The 17,397-nt window shown below is 37.1% G+C and overlaps 1 protein-coding gene across 1 annotated transcript in view; it reads left to right on the top strand.

Moving 5' to 3' along the window:
- The window catches only part of VWA8 (von Willebrand factor A domain containing 8), a 153,133-nt gene that overhangs the window by 77,948 nt on the left and 57,788 nt on the right, over positions 1-17,397 (top strand). The window contains 7 exon segments of the mRNA XM_015851727.2: positions 5,115-5,190; positions 5,859-5,994; positions 6,791-6,910; positions 7,964-8,169; positions 14,342-14,494; positions 17,139-17,208; positions 17,211-17,248. Coding sequence (XP_015707213.1) covers positions 5,115-5,190; positions 5,859-5,994; positions 6,791-6,910; positions 7,964-8,169; positions 14,342-14,494; positions 17,139-17,208; positions 17,211-17,248 — 799 coding nt within the window.

The raw sequence follows: 17,397 nt of genomic DNA, 5'->3' as shown, positions 1-17,397 counted from the left end.
GCTGATTTGTTCTGCTTGACTTCCAGTCCTGAATTTTTACTATGTGCATGTCTAGAATATTTTCTTTTCATTCTTAACAAAGTAAACTTACAGTGCATCCTTTATTTTTGATACAGTTTAAGTTTGGAAATAAGTAATAACGGCATCTTGTTGTGCAGGTTTATGCTGTGAGGCATTCGGTGTGCTAGCTAGTATCCAATAAGTTGTATTGAAAGCTTACAAAAGTTCACATAAGCTAATAGTATCTTTTTTCCAGTGTTAGCTTTTCATAAAATGCCTATTGTCAGATTCCAGGTATTAGAGAGCTACTTCATTTATCTTCTTGTAGGAATTCAGTTTGGCTTGAATATCCTGCTGGGTAGCTGCTGGGGAGAAATAACTTAGGTTAGAAAACTAGGTTGTTTCATTTTCATCTAAAGCTAAAGTAGCATTTTCTAGCTGTTTACTCAGTGAAATGTATTCTTATACACAATCAGGGGAGCAGTAGGGCATCGTGTTTCCGCATTTGTGGATTTTGCAATTTGAGTGAATTCCCCATATTATGTGCAAGTGTTGCGTCTCATTTTAAAAGATGGATTTTGTAACTTGATTTAAGCATATAGCCTGAATCAAACATGTAATTGCCTTTGGGCTTTGTTCTGCCACCCACAGTTATACTGAGTAATAAGTACCTTTATATTTCAAATAATTCTTTGGATTTTAAACAAATATCTGTCCTACTGAGTAGTTACAATGGTCTAGCAGAAGGAATTTAGAGATGTAATTATCTGTATACATAGAGAAAGTTTAAAAGGCTTTACACTGTCATTTTAACAGAGAAATAAGTAAGCTGTTTGACTTTTTAGGCATTTCAGAATTTCCTGAACATCGTGGTCATGTCATGCAATGATATCGTGTATAATAGGTTGGCTAGAGGAGTTTATTTGTAAATGTCAGAGTCACACAGATTGCCTGCTTTTCATCAGGATAGTCCGTGAGTGGATTAACTTAGCAATTAACAACTTCAGATAGCTCTTGGCCTAATTATTTTTCTAATACTCTTGAAATTAGGTCACACCAGCTGGAGATATTCTGATTGAAACGTAATTGAGAAGTTATGTGTACATCTGTGTATGTAGATAATTAGATAGATGTATACAACTCACAGATGTGAAGAACTATTATTATAGCGTACATTCTGGGTGTCTGATTTTTCCTTTCAACCACTGTGAAGTTTAACCTGGGGAATAAGAGGAAGGCCAATCTAGTTCATCTATACTTGTTACTATGAGCAACCAAAAATGCAAGGTTACCTATAGGAGGTATTATATTCTCTTATTCTTTCAGCCTTAGACAGAGGCTTGTAATAGTAAGTGAGGTCCTGACTCTGAGTCCTGTGTTTGGGCAGAAGCCTTCTTGGGGACTCATACTGGACAGTAGAGCAGCACAATACATTTGGCTTTTCTTAAGTTCAGTGGCAACTTGTAGGTTACAGAGTGGATCAAATCATTCACTCCTTAATGTTTTGGGAAAGTGTCAGCACATACAATGAACATTTGCAGATATGTTGTATGGACAGCATTAACATTTCTAATGGAGAGTTCCGTGCGTTGATGTGATTTTTCTAAAGAAACATATTTCAGCCATCCGTTCCTTAAGATAAAATAACATTAATTTTAGATGAAATGTCATTCTCATTGCTGCCTGATTTTTCCCTTTGTCCAGTTTCAGCTCCTCTTTCTCACTAGTGGATATTCAAAATGTTTGGACTTTTAATTTCTCTCCACCTTTCCACCTCTCCCATCCTGCCCTGTGTCAGGGTCTATTGATAGAGCTGTTTAGATCTTCTGAAGAACTACAGATTTCCTTGTGAAAAGAGAATGGGAGACAGTTTCTATCTCCAATGAATGCAAAGGAAATGCAGAACTCATTGAATTTCTGTAGAGGTGAATTTTATTTTAAGTAGTGAAGTAGTGGTTTGCAGTTCCTCTCTTTGGAGTTATTTTTCAACTGTTGTTTAAGAAGATTTGGGTAAATACTGTAACTCGACAGGGACAAAATGGAGTCTTTTCTATTCTGATTGAGGTATTTGAATAGTAAGCCTCGTTAGCAGTAAGAAATTGTGTGTAACCTGAGTGGACAGTACTTTTGATTCACTTTTGTAGTGATGACTAACAGATACATGTAACACATATATATATATATAATTAATTTAAATGGAAATAACTTTTTAAATATACTGTCATCCGTAGTCATTGCCATCTGGCTGGCAAAGCCCATGGTTCAAATCAGTAACAGGAGTTCGCATTTCTTTCAGGCATGAGCACCACAATAGCAAACATGAGTGTACTGCAGGAAGAATGTCCCTCTTTGGCTTGCATTGCTTTGTAAGGAAGGGTTAAAGTCCAGCAGGACTGTCACTTACCTTACATCTGCTGTACCCTCATTTTCTGCAGTCAATGGAAATTTCTCCTGACACATTTCATAGTTCTTGCCTGGAAAGAAGGTATTGCTGTCAAAGGAATTGTAGCTGTTAGAGACTAGTATGTATTGAGTAAATTTATAGATCTCAGAAAAAAGCTGCCTTTGGGCTATAGAATGCACCAGCAACAAAGAGTAAATAAAAGGCAGTGATGGGAGCCAACAAAGAAAGAACAAAAAAATAAACATCAAAAAAAGTCTCAGAAGTGCTGCTATAAGTGGAGTGGAGCTGTCAGAAGAGCTGCTGAGTTTAGGCACTAGATACTTTCTTTTCATTGTTGTTGTTTTTGTTTCTATTTTTTTAGTGTAGAATTCTGAGAAGAGTTTCCATGATATAACACGTTCTTATGAAAGACTTTTGTGAGCTTTCCGTATTTATTCTCTCACAATCAGGGGAAACTGAATCAGTTCAGTTCAACGGGATTGACAGTACGTCAGACAGCTTTTCTCACCCACTTCTGCGTTCCCACAGTTTTACCTCTGTGTGTCAGAACTATTTTCCTCTGGAGTGCCAAGTGTGATGAAATTATGAGAGTTTTGTATTCTTGTCTTTGTTAGAGCCTTGTTAATACTAAGACGCTAATATTAATAGGTAAACATGAAATAGAGTTGTCCGATCTCTTCTGCACTCCAATGTTTTGAGTGCCAGAAGTAATTTACACTTAGGAAAATCTGCATACCATGTTGTTGTTCTGAAATATTTCAGATGTAACATATATTTATCACTGTCTTCCAGTATCTTTACATTTCAATTCATTACAAAGTAGAAATTCAAGAAAAAAGCCCAAGGCAGAAAATGATTTGTAGTCATTTTTTAATCTGTTTAGTTAGATTCTGGAGAGCAGAAAATAATGACATCTAATTGTATCGCTCACAATTCTGAAAGGAGTACTTATCTGTGCTGTCATTCTTATGTATGCTGGCTAAATGTAACATCCAAAGTACATACTGAATCGTGTTCACTTACATCACCAAACCAACAGAATTAATGTTTGGCTGTATACTTAGCTTATAGAATGCATTGAAAATCCCATGGAATATTTCCTTAAACAGTGAGGGCTGAATAACAACAAGGCAGAAGAAAAGTGATAACCACAGATAAGTAACCACAGGAAAAATAGTTGGAAATCAGATTGAGGATGTTATCAATTGTTCTTTCTTCTTGAGTCCTTCTACAGTTTTATTATCTATGCAGCTTTCTTACCAGCCCTTAAGTAAACACGTAAACTTCTAGTGTTCCCACCAGGGTTATCATTATTTCTGTCTTCTCTAAAGACTGAGATCATCCTAATAGTTTATGGAATCTGATACTCATTCACAGGTTAGTGTTCTCTGCCTGGGAGCTGTGAATTACCTATGCAGAGCCAGAGCAATAACTAGCTATCCAAAAACAGAATACATGATTTTGTGATGCAAAAAAAAAATAAATAAATAAAAAATGGACATAATTGTGTTTTGGTGGAGTTTTGCAGTTTCTTAGTTGATAGATTTGAATGAAGCAGAGGAAGCCTCAACTCTTCTACTTTTCCTCTTCTGGGTTAAAGTTGAGATGAATGGGCAAATAATAAGAAAATTCTGCTTCTGCCCTGTGCTTTATTGTAGCATATAGGAGGCATTGGGATAAATCAGTCATGAGTAAAGCTAAACAAGGAAGTATCAGTTGTTAGGGACAGAAAGCCTGCTGACAGCAGTTTCAAATAAAGGAAATTTGTGTGTTATGCTGTCAGCTCTGAGCTGTAATTGGAAGCTGGCCATTTAATATTTTAATGCAAACAGTGCTGTGTTTGATATCCTGTACCCACAGAGCTTATCAGTATATTGTTGGGTGTTTTTTTTTTTGCAAAGTGTTAGAAAATTAAAGATAGAACTAAGGTGGATATTTGGAACAGTGAGTCAGCGTAGCTTAAGCAAACACTTGTTATATTGCATGGCTGTGAAAGGTAAGAGATTTTTGTTGCATCAAATCTCACACCTGCGATATAAGGTATGTGGGTAGTGTGGTGATACCTATTGCTGGACCATTCTGAACTGCAGCAGTTATTCCTTTATCAGTACATTTAGTGGAGGTTGAAATAGATGATAATAATGAAAACTAAGAAATATCATCACAGATTTTGATTAACTATTTAAGAATTGTAAAACTGAAAAATTGATTAAGCAACTCAAAGAAAAATAGAATTCCTAAAGGAAAATGTGTTACCATTATACCCTCTGATCCATCTAAGAGCTTACACTGTTTATGATGTAGAATGTAGCAAGTACTATCAAAAAAATGTTCATAGAATCATAGAATTACCTGAGTTGAAAAAGACCACAATGCTCATCCAGTTTCAAGCCCCTGCTATGTGCAGGGTCACCAACCACCAGACCAGGCTGCCCAGAGCCACATCCAGCCTGGCCTTGAATGCCTCCAGGGATGGGGCATCCACAGCCTCCTTGGGCAACCTGTTCCAGTGCATCGACCAGTAGGTGACTTGGTCTTTTACCACTAAGCTACTACAGCAGCATTCTCAAGTTCAAGAATTCTGAAAAGTAGAGATATTTTTCCTCTTATAAAACAGATGTTTTATGTTTTCATTTAGTTGTTTTGCACTTTATCGTAACTCAATTTCCTCTGTATTTCAGTTAATGTTGCCTGTTTTTCCACATTTCAGGGACACCACTGTGCAAAGCCTTACCCTACAGCCTTCTGTTAAAGATGGTCTTATTGTATATGAAGACTCACCACTGGTCAGTAGTGATATTTGAGTTGTATATTTGGAAATGTTTAATCAAGTAGTTAAGCATGATAACTTTTCAGATAAAATCCCTTATAATTTGTTTATATAGGGCAGCCAGTGAATGTGGTAACATTTCATTAACTTTTGCGTTAGTCACATTTGCTGTGTTTTCTATGCCAAATATGACAAGTCTGCACACAGCCAAAATGAGCATGGGAAGTAAATTGGTTTGTGTTAACCTGACACATTCTAACTGACACAGTGGCATTTCACCACTTCTCTTTTGCAGTATCTAAAATGCCTCACACCTACCTGCAAAATATTACTCTAAAAACAGCTCTTTCAATTATTCTTTAGTTCTTTCAGCTTTATGCTGACAGTTTAGATGTGAACTATTGCATAGTTTACCTTTAGCATCCCTGGTCTAAGTCATGCTCCTCAGTTGCCTTCCTAGGGCAGTCTCTTCCATCCATATCCTGAATTAACAGAAGCACCTTCCTTCCTTGTCCCAGCATCTTTCTTTTCTCTCTCTGCTACAATTTGGTCATATCTTATCCCTGTTCTGATGCCCTTTCTTATATCACTGCCACTGGGATGTTCCTACTACTGACTGACACACAACTCATGAGTTTATCTCAGTTATTTTTGGTGGGTTATGATGGTTTGGTTCTTTTCCAGGTAAAGGCGGTGAAGTTTGGACATATTTTGGTAGTTGATGAAGCAGACAAAGCACCAACGAATGTTACCTGTATCTTAAAAACCTTAGTGGAAAGTGGAGAGATGGTTTTGTCAGATGGAAGACGAATTGTTGCCAGTAAGTGGATACAAAACATTTTGATTGCTTATAGTAAACTTTATCATGTTCCTGTTTTTCATCAGTTACATTACTAAGTTGAGCCCCAAGAGTCCAAATGTAGAATGTTGGTGCTAAAAGCTTAGTAATTAAAGAAATTACAGTTAATGTCTTTTTTTTTTCCACAGAGAGCAATCTAAAATATACCATGTCAATTTCTGTCTTTAAAAACTAGAACTACTTTTGCCATAACCACAAAGGTTTTCTTAAATTAACATTCTTGTGAATCAAATTCTCAGGAATTAAAGAACACAACAAAACAGTAACCTGACCTCTCTATTTCCTTTTCACAATGAGAAGTAAAGGTCTGTTGGACCAAATTATGAACTTGGCTTTACCCATCTGAAGAGCTGGCATATAGCTCGATCAAATCCACCAATAAAAATAAAAGTATAGCTAAGGTTGAATTGTTAAGGCCTTCATATAAAAAAAACAACAGTGTTCTCTAATGACTTAAAAGATATGCTGCAGGATGGATGCTTTCTAATTAGGTGGAGCTAATTCACCAGAATTGCAAGAACTACGTATTTTTTATCATTATTTTTTAAAAGCCCTCTTTAAAATACCCTCTTGAACTCAGTAGACACTGTAGTTGGGTAATAAATATCATGTAAATGAGAGCGGAGCAATCTGTTCAGCACTCACGTGGTATAACAGGTTTTTCCTCATGACTATGAATTATAGATTTGCACTTATTTTTTAAATAACTTGCTAATTATATTAAATATGCAATTAATGAATTGTATCTCTTTTCTAGATCCCGCTCATGTAGATGGGAGAGAAAATGTCATAGCAATTCATCCTGATTTTAGAATGATAGTTCTAGCAAATAGACCCGGATTTCCTTTCTTGGGTAATGACTTTTTTGGAACATTAGGTAAGTGATTCGTATTAAATGCTGAAGAGCAGTCGAATAGATGAATACAATTATTATCTTTATTTTATCCGATTTCATCAGAACAAGGATTCCCTATGCATATTAATACTCTGCTTTACATAAGGTGCTCAGGGTTATGTTCAGCCTGAAGACAAAAATGTAAATTTAGATCTATTAATAAAAGTGCTGAGAATTGCCCCAAAGTTAACAACTATGCATAGTCATCTTTGTACAACTAGAATTGCTTTGTGGGATCGGGACTAACATAGAATATGGAAAAAGGTAGGAGAAATTTTTGTTAATGAACATAGCTATAAATGTAGCAATAGTATGAACCGTAAGCTGTTGATAGCTGACAACAACCTTAACTTGTGTGTCTTAATCTGTTAACTTTGGCTGTAGTGCTTGTTCAGTAAGAAATAATAACACACTCAAAAAAGCAGGAGGAACCCCAGCCCTATACTGTGTGATAGCTTTTTGTTTTTCAGATGCAGTTCCCTGTGATTGGGAGAGACCCACTGGCTCTGAGTTTCACCACGCTACATTGCCCCAAGATGTTCTTATCATAGCCTATTCATTTTCTATGACCTAATCTCTCTCCCTATATTGACCCTTTAAACAAAACTGATTATCCTAGTATTGTATTTGCCTCACATGGTAGAGGCTTGATGAAGATTTTGGGATGGATTTTGCTTTTCAAACATCCCAAGAATTCTCTGCCTTCTGTGATATTTTGAAGGTGCTCACAAATTTCTTTAGGCTTTTTTTTCCACCTTTTTTTTTTTTCTGATCTGTATTCATTTGATTTGCATTTTGTCTTGAAGTTAATTTCTTCCTTGTTATCACATGCATTATAATAGCAGGAGAAATCTCCATGTTCCTGAAACCTCAGTGTTCTTTACAGCAAGTTGATCCTTCACCAGTTTCAAAGTGTTTCCTCTTGATACGTTGCATTCCCATTTCAGCTCCTGTATGAAGTGCAACACAGCTGCTGCATTTTATCTCTTAATCAACAACAGAAATGTATGGGTTTGTTTCTCTTTTTTCTATTAGGGGACATTTTTAGTTGCCACGCTGTTGATAATCCTAAGCCACAGTCTGAACTGGCTATGCTTCGACGGTATGGTCCTGATGTTCCAGAGCCTATTCTTCAGAAGCTAGTAGCTGCATTTGGAGAACTGAGGAGTTTAGCTGACCAAGGAATAATTAACTATCCCTATTCAACTAGAGAAGTTGTGAATATTGTGAAGCATTTACAGGTACAGTACATCAGAACTTATTGACTTCATCACTATTAAATTTCTAATACTTGTAGAAAAAGATACTGTTCATGCTTTTATATTTCATTTAAGAAAGGTTTTCCATTTTGAAGGCATAGTAATACTAAAATATTCAGGATAAGGATCACAAATGTACATAAGCACGTATAGATATACAGAATACCTGTGATACTGTTTTTCTGTTATGTTTGATGTAAGAAAATGTTAAGTGAATATAGTAGACAACTTCATACTAGCCTCTATTATGAAATTCCCCGTTTAGCATGGAATACTTGAAAAAGAATGTAGCTGTGCACTTTATGCTGCAATGGGATTTTTGTTTTTATTCACTTTCCAAGTTGGAAAGAAGACTTGCACAACAGTAATACACCACAGATGGAATTTGTCTAAGGAAGACATTACATGAATAATGACTTTGCAGACAGATACTTAGGAATTGTGGTTGCTTCCTACATGCATTTGAAATGCAAAATCTCAAATTCTAATTTAATGATTATTATGTTATTATTTTTAGGTTTATGGTAGATTCTGACTTGTATCTTTACGAATTGAAAGACTATGACTGATGTATTTGAACTATAAAATATCTCAATGACTTCTTAAATGGTAGTGCTGTTATTTTCTGTTTGTAATCAAAAAGTAGATAATTTGGTGTTTTGTAGAGTATTTCCTGAATTACTGAATCCTAGATTTAGAAAGCATAGTGGAAATGTTAATGGATTTACTGCGAATAGAAAATTTCTCATGCATTCTTTGGCCTACCATTCCTTTATTTAACACTGGTTGAATTTGTTTAATATGGTTAAATCATGTCTTTGTGTTTGTTTAGAACGTACAAAGAACAGTTTTTTGCCTTTATTGGCAAGTATTTTAGCCATACCACCCAACTCACAGCATCCAAAGGCAGGGACTGGGAGGAGAACAGCCCACTGTAGGAGTACATCAGGTTCAGGACCATCTAGGGAGACTCAAGGTGCACAGGTCCATGGGATCTGAAGGGCTTACATCCCAGAAAGCCAACCATATCCTGGGCTACATGAAAAGAGAGGTGACCAGCAGGGTGAGGGAGCTAGACGTGAGGGAGAAGTGTATCCTTGCAGCCCAGAAGGCCAACATTACCCTGGGCTGCATCAAAAGAGGGGTCGCAAAGGAGGTGATTGTTCCCCTCTGCTCTGCCTTCATGAGGCCCCATCTGTAGCACTGCATCTGGACCTGGAGCCCCCAGCACAAGAAAGATGTGGAGTTATTGGAGTGAGTCCATGGCTTCAGGCCATGAAGATGATCAGAGGTCTGGAGTACCTCTCCTATGAAGAAAGGCTGAGGCAGCTGGGCTTGTTCAGCCTGGGAAGAGAAGGCTCCAGGGAGAACTTGTTGTGTCTTTCAGTACTTAAAGGGAACTTATAAACAGGAGAGAGACCAGCTTTTTACACTAAAAGCCAAGTAGTCCTTCCAAATAAATCTGTAAGAAAAATACTTTGTGAGAATCCAATAGCAATTGATAGGTATTTTCTTACCAAACTGATAGGAGTGCATGCCATGTTGGTAACGTTACTGATGTCCATTACATACTTACATCGGAAATGAGAGTGGAAAAATTACAGTCATGAGGAACAGTAACAGTGCTGCTGAAAAGCTTATGTTAAATGAAATCTCTGTTATACTTTTGGCATTCTGTCCATCCATCTTCTGTCTCCAAGTAATCTAAAGTTGCCAACTGATGCTGATACATATGGGCTTAATTGCATGAATAGCATATGGTTGAAGAATGGAAGAGCTGTATTGCAGATTGTTTTAAGGACAATTATTCTCTGCTTGTCACCTTCAGCTAAGTAGATTAGTGTGGTCATTTCAAATTGGACATTGGGCACTGATCCGTAAGGAAGTTCCCTGTTTGCTGGTTTTCACTTCACTCAAAGTCAAATATATATATCCAAATAAATCTTCATCTTCCGGCTTCGATTTCTCTTATAGTATCAGTTTTCAAGTTCCCAGCCTCTTTGAAGGGATGCAAAATTCTGTTTACTCTAACTTGTTTTTCAGTCTACATAACAAAAAGGTTGGGGCTAGCCAAATGTAAACAATGAATATAAACATATTGTTTATTCCAAGTAAAAAGCTTTCAGGTCTTCAGGTAGAAAAGAAAGAGGAAGGAGGGAAATGAGTCAATGAAATTGCTGGTCTGAAGGAAGGAAGGAGGGAAGTTAGTCATGTTATTAAACAGTTTCCCTTACAGCAGTTCCACAGTCACAATTTCTTTGTACTATTGTGTGGATTTCTTTCACATTATTTTAGGGTGGGTTTTTTTTGTTTAATCTGGTAAAAAGAATTTGGATATTTCAGAGAAATAAGTTGCTGTTGGTTACTGTTATCTGAGAGGGCGTCATAGCAGCGGGGCTCGTCAATTAAGAGAATAATCTGATTGCTGTGACATCAGTATGTAAATATTAGGCTAATCTTATTGGTCTTCAACACACAGGATTGTGTCTACAGTGTAGTTTACAAGGGCATCTTTCTACGAATATTATGTGAATAGGTTACCCATAGCAATTTAGTTCTAGCTTAGATTGCATTCATATGCATTACTTCTATGTTATTTTTTTTCTTGAGAAAAGGCTTGATTTGTTTTGTGTTTGTGGGGTTTTTTCTGAAGCTACTCTGAAGACCTGTAACTGCAGACTGTCTACTGCAACTGCCTGACTTGGTTGTTGCATCTATTTCTTCCTGCTGATTGTGTAGAGAATTTGAGTTTAGTAGCTCTAGATGGCAGGTAGCCTGAAGATACCTTTTTTGTCTCACTCACCTGCAATTGTCAGCACGTGCCAAATGTCAGAGTTGTTGATGTTAATAGTGGCTTATAGACAAGCCCAGAAGCTCCGTGTGCTGCCCTTAACTGCTAGTGTTGCATACTATGACTGCTTCTTCTGTTGGTACTAATCTACAGGCTTTCTCTAGATCTTTTTTGTGTTGTTTTGTGGAGTCTGTTGTCACCTGATATCTTTGGTAGATGTTAGTCAGGCAGCCCATATTTATCCAAATAAAATAGAAATGGCTTTTCTACCAAGTCTGTTTTCTCAATTTGAGATATCTATCTATCTATCTATCTATCTATCTATCTATCTATCTATCTATCTATCTATCTATCTATTCTTACTTTGCCTTCTTTCTTGTTTGTATCTGAGATTGCTTTCTGCTCATAGACAATAGAATAACAGTTTTTGAGTGATAAATGTATAAGGTGCCTTCTGGCCCTCAAGCCTACACCAGGCCTTTAGGCATCTCTAGTAAGCTCTTGTGCTATGATAACAAATGCTTAAAACCTTTTTTCTGTTTGGCTTATCTCAAATGGAAGCAAAGCTTAACACATCCATTTGCATCCTTTTGTCTCCGTGTAGCTATACACACAACAAAAGCTTTTTATCCTTTTGGCCAACCACATTGAATCTTAGTTACCAGTTACCAAAGATAATGAGGTTTCTATCAGAATCAGTAGCTATGTGACAGAGAGAAACAGATTGAAATTTACATCTCTGTGAATGAAAAGACAAGCTGCTTTGCCTGGCAGTGGAGGATGCCCACTGTAAGAGGCCAGTGTGGTGTTGGTGCTGTCAGTACGGAACGTATGCAGCCATCTGAAGCCATTGCAACACATACAGAGCCAAGTGGTAGTGGCCACACAAAGTAGACATCTAAAAAAATATTTTGGAGTTATTATAGTTTGCATACCAGGTGTTTGTTGCTTTATTTTCATAGTGGTAGCATTTCTGTAGAGTAAGATTAGCTGTACCAGCAGACTGTGTTTTTATTGATGCTTATAAGTCAACAATAGCAATATATGTGGTTGAAGAAGGGAAGATCCATAAAAATTATCTTTATCTTCACTTAGTATCTTAAAAAACAGGGGGGAAAGAAAGAATCCAAACCATAAAGGTACTCAAATGTACACTCAGAGGTGTTACTTGAAGGGAAAGAATCAATGAATGAGAACCAGACAGACTGATGAGAGATCAATATTTTCTCCAGTAATCTTGTTTTAAAAATCAATAGAAACCAAGTGATTTTTTTTTTCGTGTTCAACCCAAATGTCCAGACTTCAGTTTCTTCGAGTGAGCTGTCATTGCCCTTCTTCAGTAATCAGTTATCCAAGCAGTTATTAAAAAGGGATTTAATTTGTTCTGATTGGAGTGAGAGAGTTGCAATTTTATAATAACTGAAGTGGAGGGCCTTTTTAAAAGTGCTTGTGTTCGGGATGTCTTTTTTTGGAACCAGCAATCAGCTGTACTGAGGAAACAAATTGTATTTGATGTCCTACTGAAAGACACAGGACTGCTGGTGTAATCCACTGATTGATATTGATGATGGTGATACGAGGGTGGATAGTGATAGGACAAGGGGAATGGTTTTAAACTGAGACAGGGGAGGTTTAGGTTAGATATTAGGAGGAAGTTTTTCACACAGAGGGTGGTGATGCACTGGAACAGGTTGCCCAAGGAGGTTGTGGATGCCCCATCCCTGGAGGCATGTACACCATGGATTAAAAGAAGGGTTTTGTACAGGCCTATTTCTAGCAGTGGTATTCAGGTGTAGCACAGTAGCTAGCTACATTTAGCTCCGCTTGTGTCACTGATATTTTATTTAAGAAATTGTGTATTTATTCATTTGAGATAATATTAAAATCCCCGCTAATGCTGATGTAAGATTAGGAGTATAGGTCAAGAAAAAAAATCATGAAAAAAATCTGCTTTTATGTTTCAGTTTTTATTTCTTTTGGGACACAATAGCTTTTATTAAAATGCTTTTATACATTTCTGTGATGTGTATTAAACCATTTTTGTTCAAGCTACTTCTGTAGCAGCCATTGCTTGCAGATGGGGGAAATAAACAATCAGGATTTCAGCTCCATATACCTAGAAATAAAGCAGTTAGGTGGTAAAGTTCTAGGAAATGTAGTGTGTTTCTTTTTTCTTTAATACTTTTTAATTGATTTATTCCATATAAATCCTACATGAGTACAAATGTATGTGAAAAGAAAGCTCAGTGATTCGGATGTGTTAATGTGTGGAACTTAAGCAGCAGCAGTTTTTGTCAATGGTAGCTGAAATCTAAATGTTGGATAATCTGTATTCTGTTTAAAGTATCTAAATGTGCCTTCAAAAATATGGTTATTTAAGCTCGAAATTATGACAGCATGCATAAGAATCTATGTTTACTTCAAACTGCCTTAATTTAATGGGGAACAGGTACATCATCTGTGCTTTAGGAGGTTCCAAAAAAAGAAGTGGAAATTACTGATGAAGCACTTGTTAACAATATTTAGAAGTGCTGAGCTGCCCATGCAGCCTTCTGCAGGTCCTGAAAAAGAACTTCCTACTTTTCAGCTTGTTCCTGCTACGTGAGTTCAGTCAGTGGGGAAGTCTTACTGGATTCTAGGTCTTGGTAGGAAATGAGAGCAGAAAAATGTGTTTTCTTCTTGAAGAGCATTAATTAAAAGGTGTGAGGGGCAGTCTTTAAAGCTGGACAAGAACACTGTCCTTAAATCAAAAGTACAGTCCCATAGCAATAGTTCATAGAATCATAGAATCACCAAGGTTGGAAAAGACCTAAAAGATCATCCAATCCAACCATTCAAGTTAGTACTTTCTTTGTTGGAAATCCTAAATAAAATTGAATAGAACTGTTTTCTTTCTATGTACATTTCAGGTAGGATTTTTCATCGTTAAAAAAAAGCTTGTCCATCTTCAGTGGCTGTTTCCACTGAATTCCATCACACCCTAAAGTTATTTTTAGTAAGCAAGCAATGCATCTTCTGCTATTCCATATTCAACACTGAGAATCGGAATCCGTATATAAGTTATACAATTGAGTAAATGAATATATGTATTTGTGTCAGAACTTCCCAGTCAGCAGCTCCAAATTTAAAACTATATGCTGTGTTTAATTATATATTGGAATGGTTTTGCCACCTGGTGATGTGTGTAACAAAAATGACTCTTCAAAACATGAGCGAAAGGGATCATTTAACTAATTGTCTCCTGTTTGTTTAATTCAGGTTTAGTATCACAAACTTCATTCTGACTTATATAAGTTGAGTTCCTGTTAGAACTATTAACAGAGGTATTCAGTAAAATAAATCTGGGACTTCGTTCTGTTACAGAAATTCCCAACTGAAGGACTGGCGAATGTTGTTCGAAATGTGTTTGACTTCGACTCCTACAACAACGAGATGCGTGAAATTTTAACCAACACTTTGCACAAATATGGGATACCTATTGGAGCAAAACCAACCAACGTACAGTTGGCCAAGGAGTAAGAGTAACATAAGATACATTTTAAGAAGACATATCTCTGGTGGTCACTTGTTGTCTCTTGTTAACCTGCTGCTGCTAACTGACTTTAAACCAACCTGGGATACTTGAAGTACTCCTCTGGTTTAAGTTTATATATCTACAACAATTGAAATTTCTTTATGATAGACTATTTCCTTTTTACTAATATTAAGTCATTACTTAATGTCCATGTACATACTGATAGTTTGTATGGTAAACAGATATATATTAATAAAGGGAAATACTTGTTTCTTCTCCTGTGTTTTTAATTGAATGACAACAAGCTTCAAAGTGCTGGAGCACCTCTCCTGTGAAAAAAATGGTTGAGGAAGCTGGGCTTGTTTAGCTTGGAGAAGAGAAGGCTCCTGGGAGACCTTCCAGTTCTTGAAGGGAGTGTATAAACAGGAGAGGAAACAGCTGTTTATGAGGGTGGATAGTGATAGGACATGGTTTTAAACTGAGACAGGGGAGGTTTAGGTTAGATATTAGGAGGAAGTTTTTCACTCAGAGGGTGGTGACGCACTGGAACAGGTTGCCCAAGGAGGCTGTGGATGCCCCATCCCTGCAGGCATTCAAGGCCAGGCTGGATGTGGCTCTGGGCAGCCTGGTCTATATTCCTACTGAGGTAACAGGGAAGGGTTTTGCTGATTAGTTGCATACACAACATAAAATGCACATAAATGTTGATACATTGCTATTTACTTCAAATAATTCCACTCAAATTCTTTTTGTCTAATAGGCCACAAACAGCAGTGATACTCTGCTGGGGTCTTTGACTGAATGAGGGAAATAATGAAATACACTTTCCTCATTACGTGCCCCAGTGGTATATTGAAATGGCGCATATAATCGGATCTACACCTTGGCCATGGCTCGGTTAGGGTGTGGTAGTCTTTATATTCATCTGTAGCATCCAGATTCGTTTTTCTGTTTCCAAGTAATGCAGTGTGTCTTTGGCTACCTGACTGCCTTGGCATATTTTCCATGTGCAGAATGGGGATGGTGATGGAGTGACTGCCTCCCCGTGGGTACTGCCTTATCCAGGTTGATAATGAAGGTTTGCTTAAGAATTAGTAGGATATATAGAAGTGTTCATCACAGACGTGTGGTTATATGCATCTTTCCTGTGGTTGACTGGAATGATCTTAGAGGATAATTTTTAATGCGCGTTCATTCCTTCACATTTTCCTTAAGTTCTCTGTGAAAAAAAAAACATTACTCTACGAGTCACACGTGTCACGCTAGACTCTGATTGCCTGCTGTACTAATTCATCCAATTAGAATGTTTTTTGAGATATCTCTTCTTGTTCTGGAAAGGAGGTATTCAAGAAGAAAAACTAATGACTTATGCTTAGAGTGGCCAGGTTGGAGGGGAGAGGGGTAATAATTTTAACAGTACGAACACGGCATCTCTCAAGCGTCTTAAGCGCGTGTATTAGGAGACCAAGCATTGGGGCTTTTTAACAGTCTAAGAGAACTTCCTTAAAATAGGCTTTAGAGATATTTATAGAAACTGGGAATGTCTTTCTTGTTTTCTCTTGTTATATGTAGCTTTGCAGTGATGTGTAACTGCTTATAATACAGCATACAGTTTTGATAGGACTTTCTTTTAGGAGGCAACGGATCCTAAGTAAAAGAAACCTCAAAAGCAATGAGTTTACGGCTGAATGCATTCATGTCTGGATCAACTAACTAATGTCAATTACTGCCTTTACTTTGGCTTGGGCAAATCACTAGAGGAAAATGCCTCGTTCTCGTGTGCGTCGGGCTATCGCTCCTTCTCATAGCTCTACTCTTGTGTCAGGTATCGCTCTAGGATTTTTCTTTTCCTTTATAAACAATTTTTGCTTTTGGCCTTTGTTATTTCTTCCAAATGCATAAAAAGGATACAGAAATAAAGAAGTTAGCCCGCGCCCAGAAACCAAGAGATGCCTCTCAAAGAAATGCCTGTTGTTCTTCCTGTAGGCTGCAGAAGGTGGTGTCATGCTCTCACATCTGTATTATATTGCCTACGTTCATGTGAACAGTGGCAAAATATATGGGAAAAAGAATTGCATTTATTGCATAGGTAACTTTCCTTAGTGTTTTATCTCCCGTGTGCTTTTGAGTCTACTGGTATATATAGATACTGAATGTGTTTTGTTGAGAGCCAGCGACTTATCCAGCTCTACTCTTGACTTCATGTAAAGCAAAGCAAGGGATAGCTTGGATATATTTTACTACATGCCCTAAATAATTCAGAATGGAAGAGTGTTTCATCTGAGACCATAAAAGAAGGTTCCTTCTTTTATCATGCTGTTCAGGTTGTGACATTATTGGTATTCCAGAAGGCTAAATTCTCTAGGCAGCCTGGTTGCCCATAGAGATTTGGTGACCTGCAATCACAGCAGGGGGGTTTAATACTAGATGAACATTATTGGTCCTTTTCAACCCCAGGCCATTCTGTGTTCATGACTTTTGTGATTTAAAACATGAAAGAGATGACATATTTCAGTGGGGAAGCATATTGTGCAAGAAAATCTTCAAATATGACAAGTTGGGAAATGCTGTTGTTTATTTATTCCACACCAGTTGCTGGTTAATGAATATAAAAAATATGTTTGTTCCTACATTGTTTGACAGGATTTGCCATTACCAGAGCACAAATTTATGGGCTACTGGAAAATCGGTCAGCCGGGGAATGCACAACAGAAACTGCCTGTGTCCCACCAGAAACTCAAAGAATAGATGTAAAGGTTTGTGCTCTTTTCTTTCTTTCTTTCTTTCTTTCTTTCTTTCTTTCTTTCTTTCTTTCTTTCTTTCCTTTCTTTCTTTCTTTCTTTCTTTCTTTTCTTCTTTCTTTCTTTCTTTATTTTCTTTCTTTCTTTCTTTCTTTCTCTCTCTC

This window comes from Coturnix japonica, chromosome 1, assembly GCF_001577835.2.
Source record: "Coturnix japonica isolate 7356 chromosome 1, Coturnix japonica 2.1, whole genome shotgun sequence".
In the NCBI taxonomy this organism is placed as follows: Eukaryota; Metazoa; Chordata; class Aves; order Galliformes; family Phasianidae; genus Coturnix; species Coturnix japonica.
Note: the sequence above shows the minus strand (reverse complement) of the source record. Positions and strands in the feature narration are given on the sequence as shown.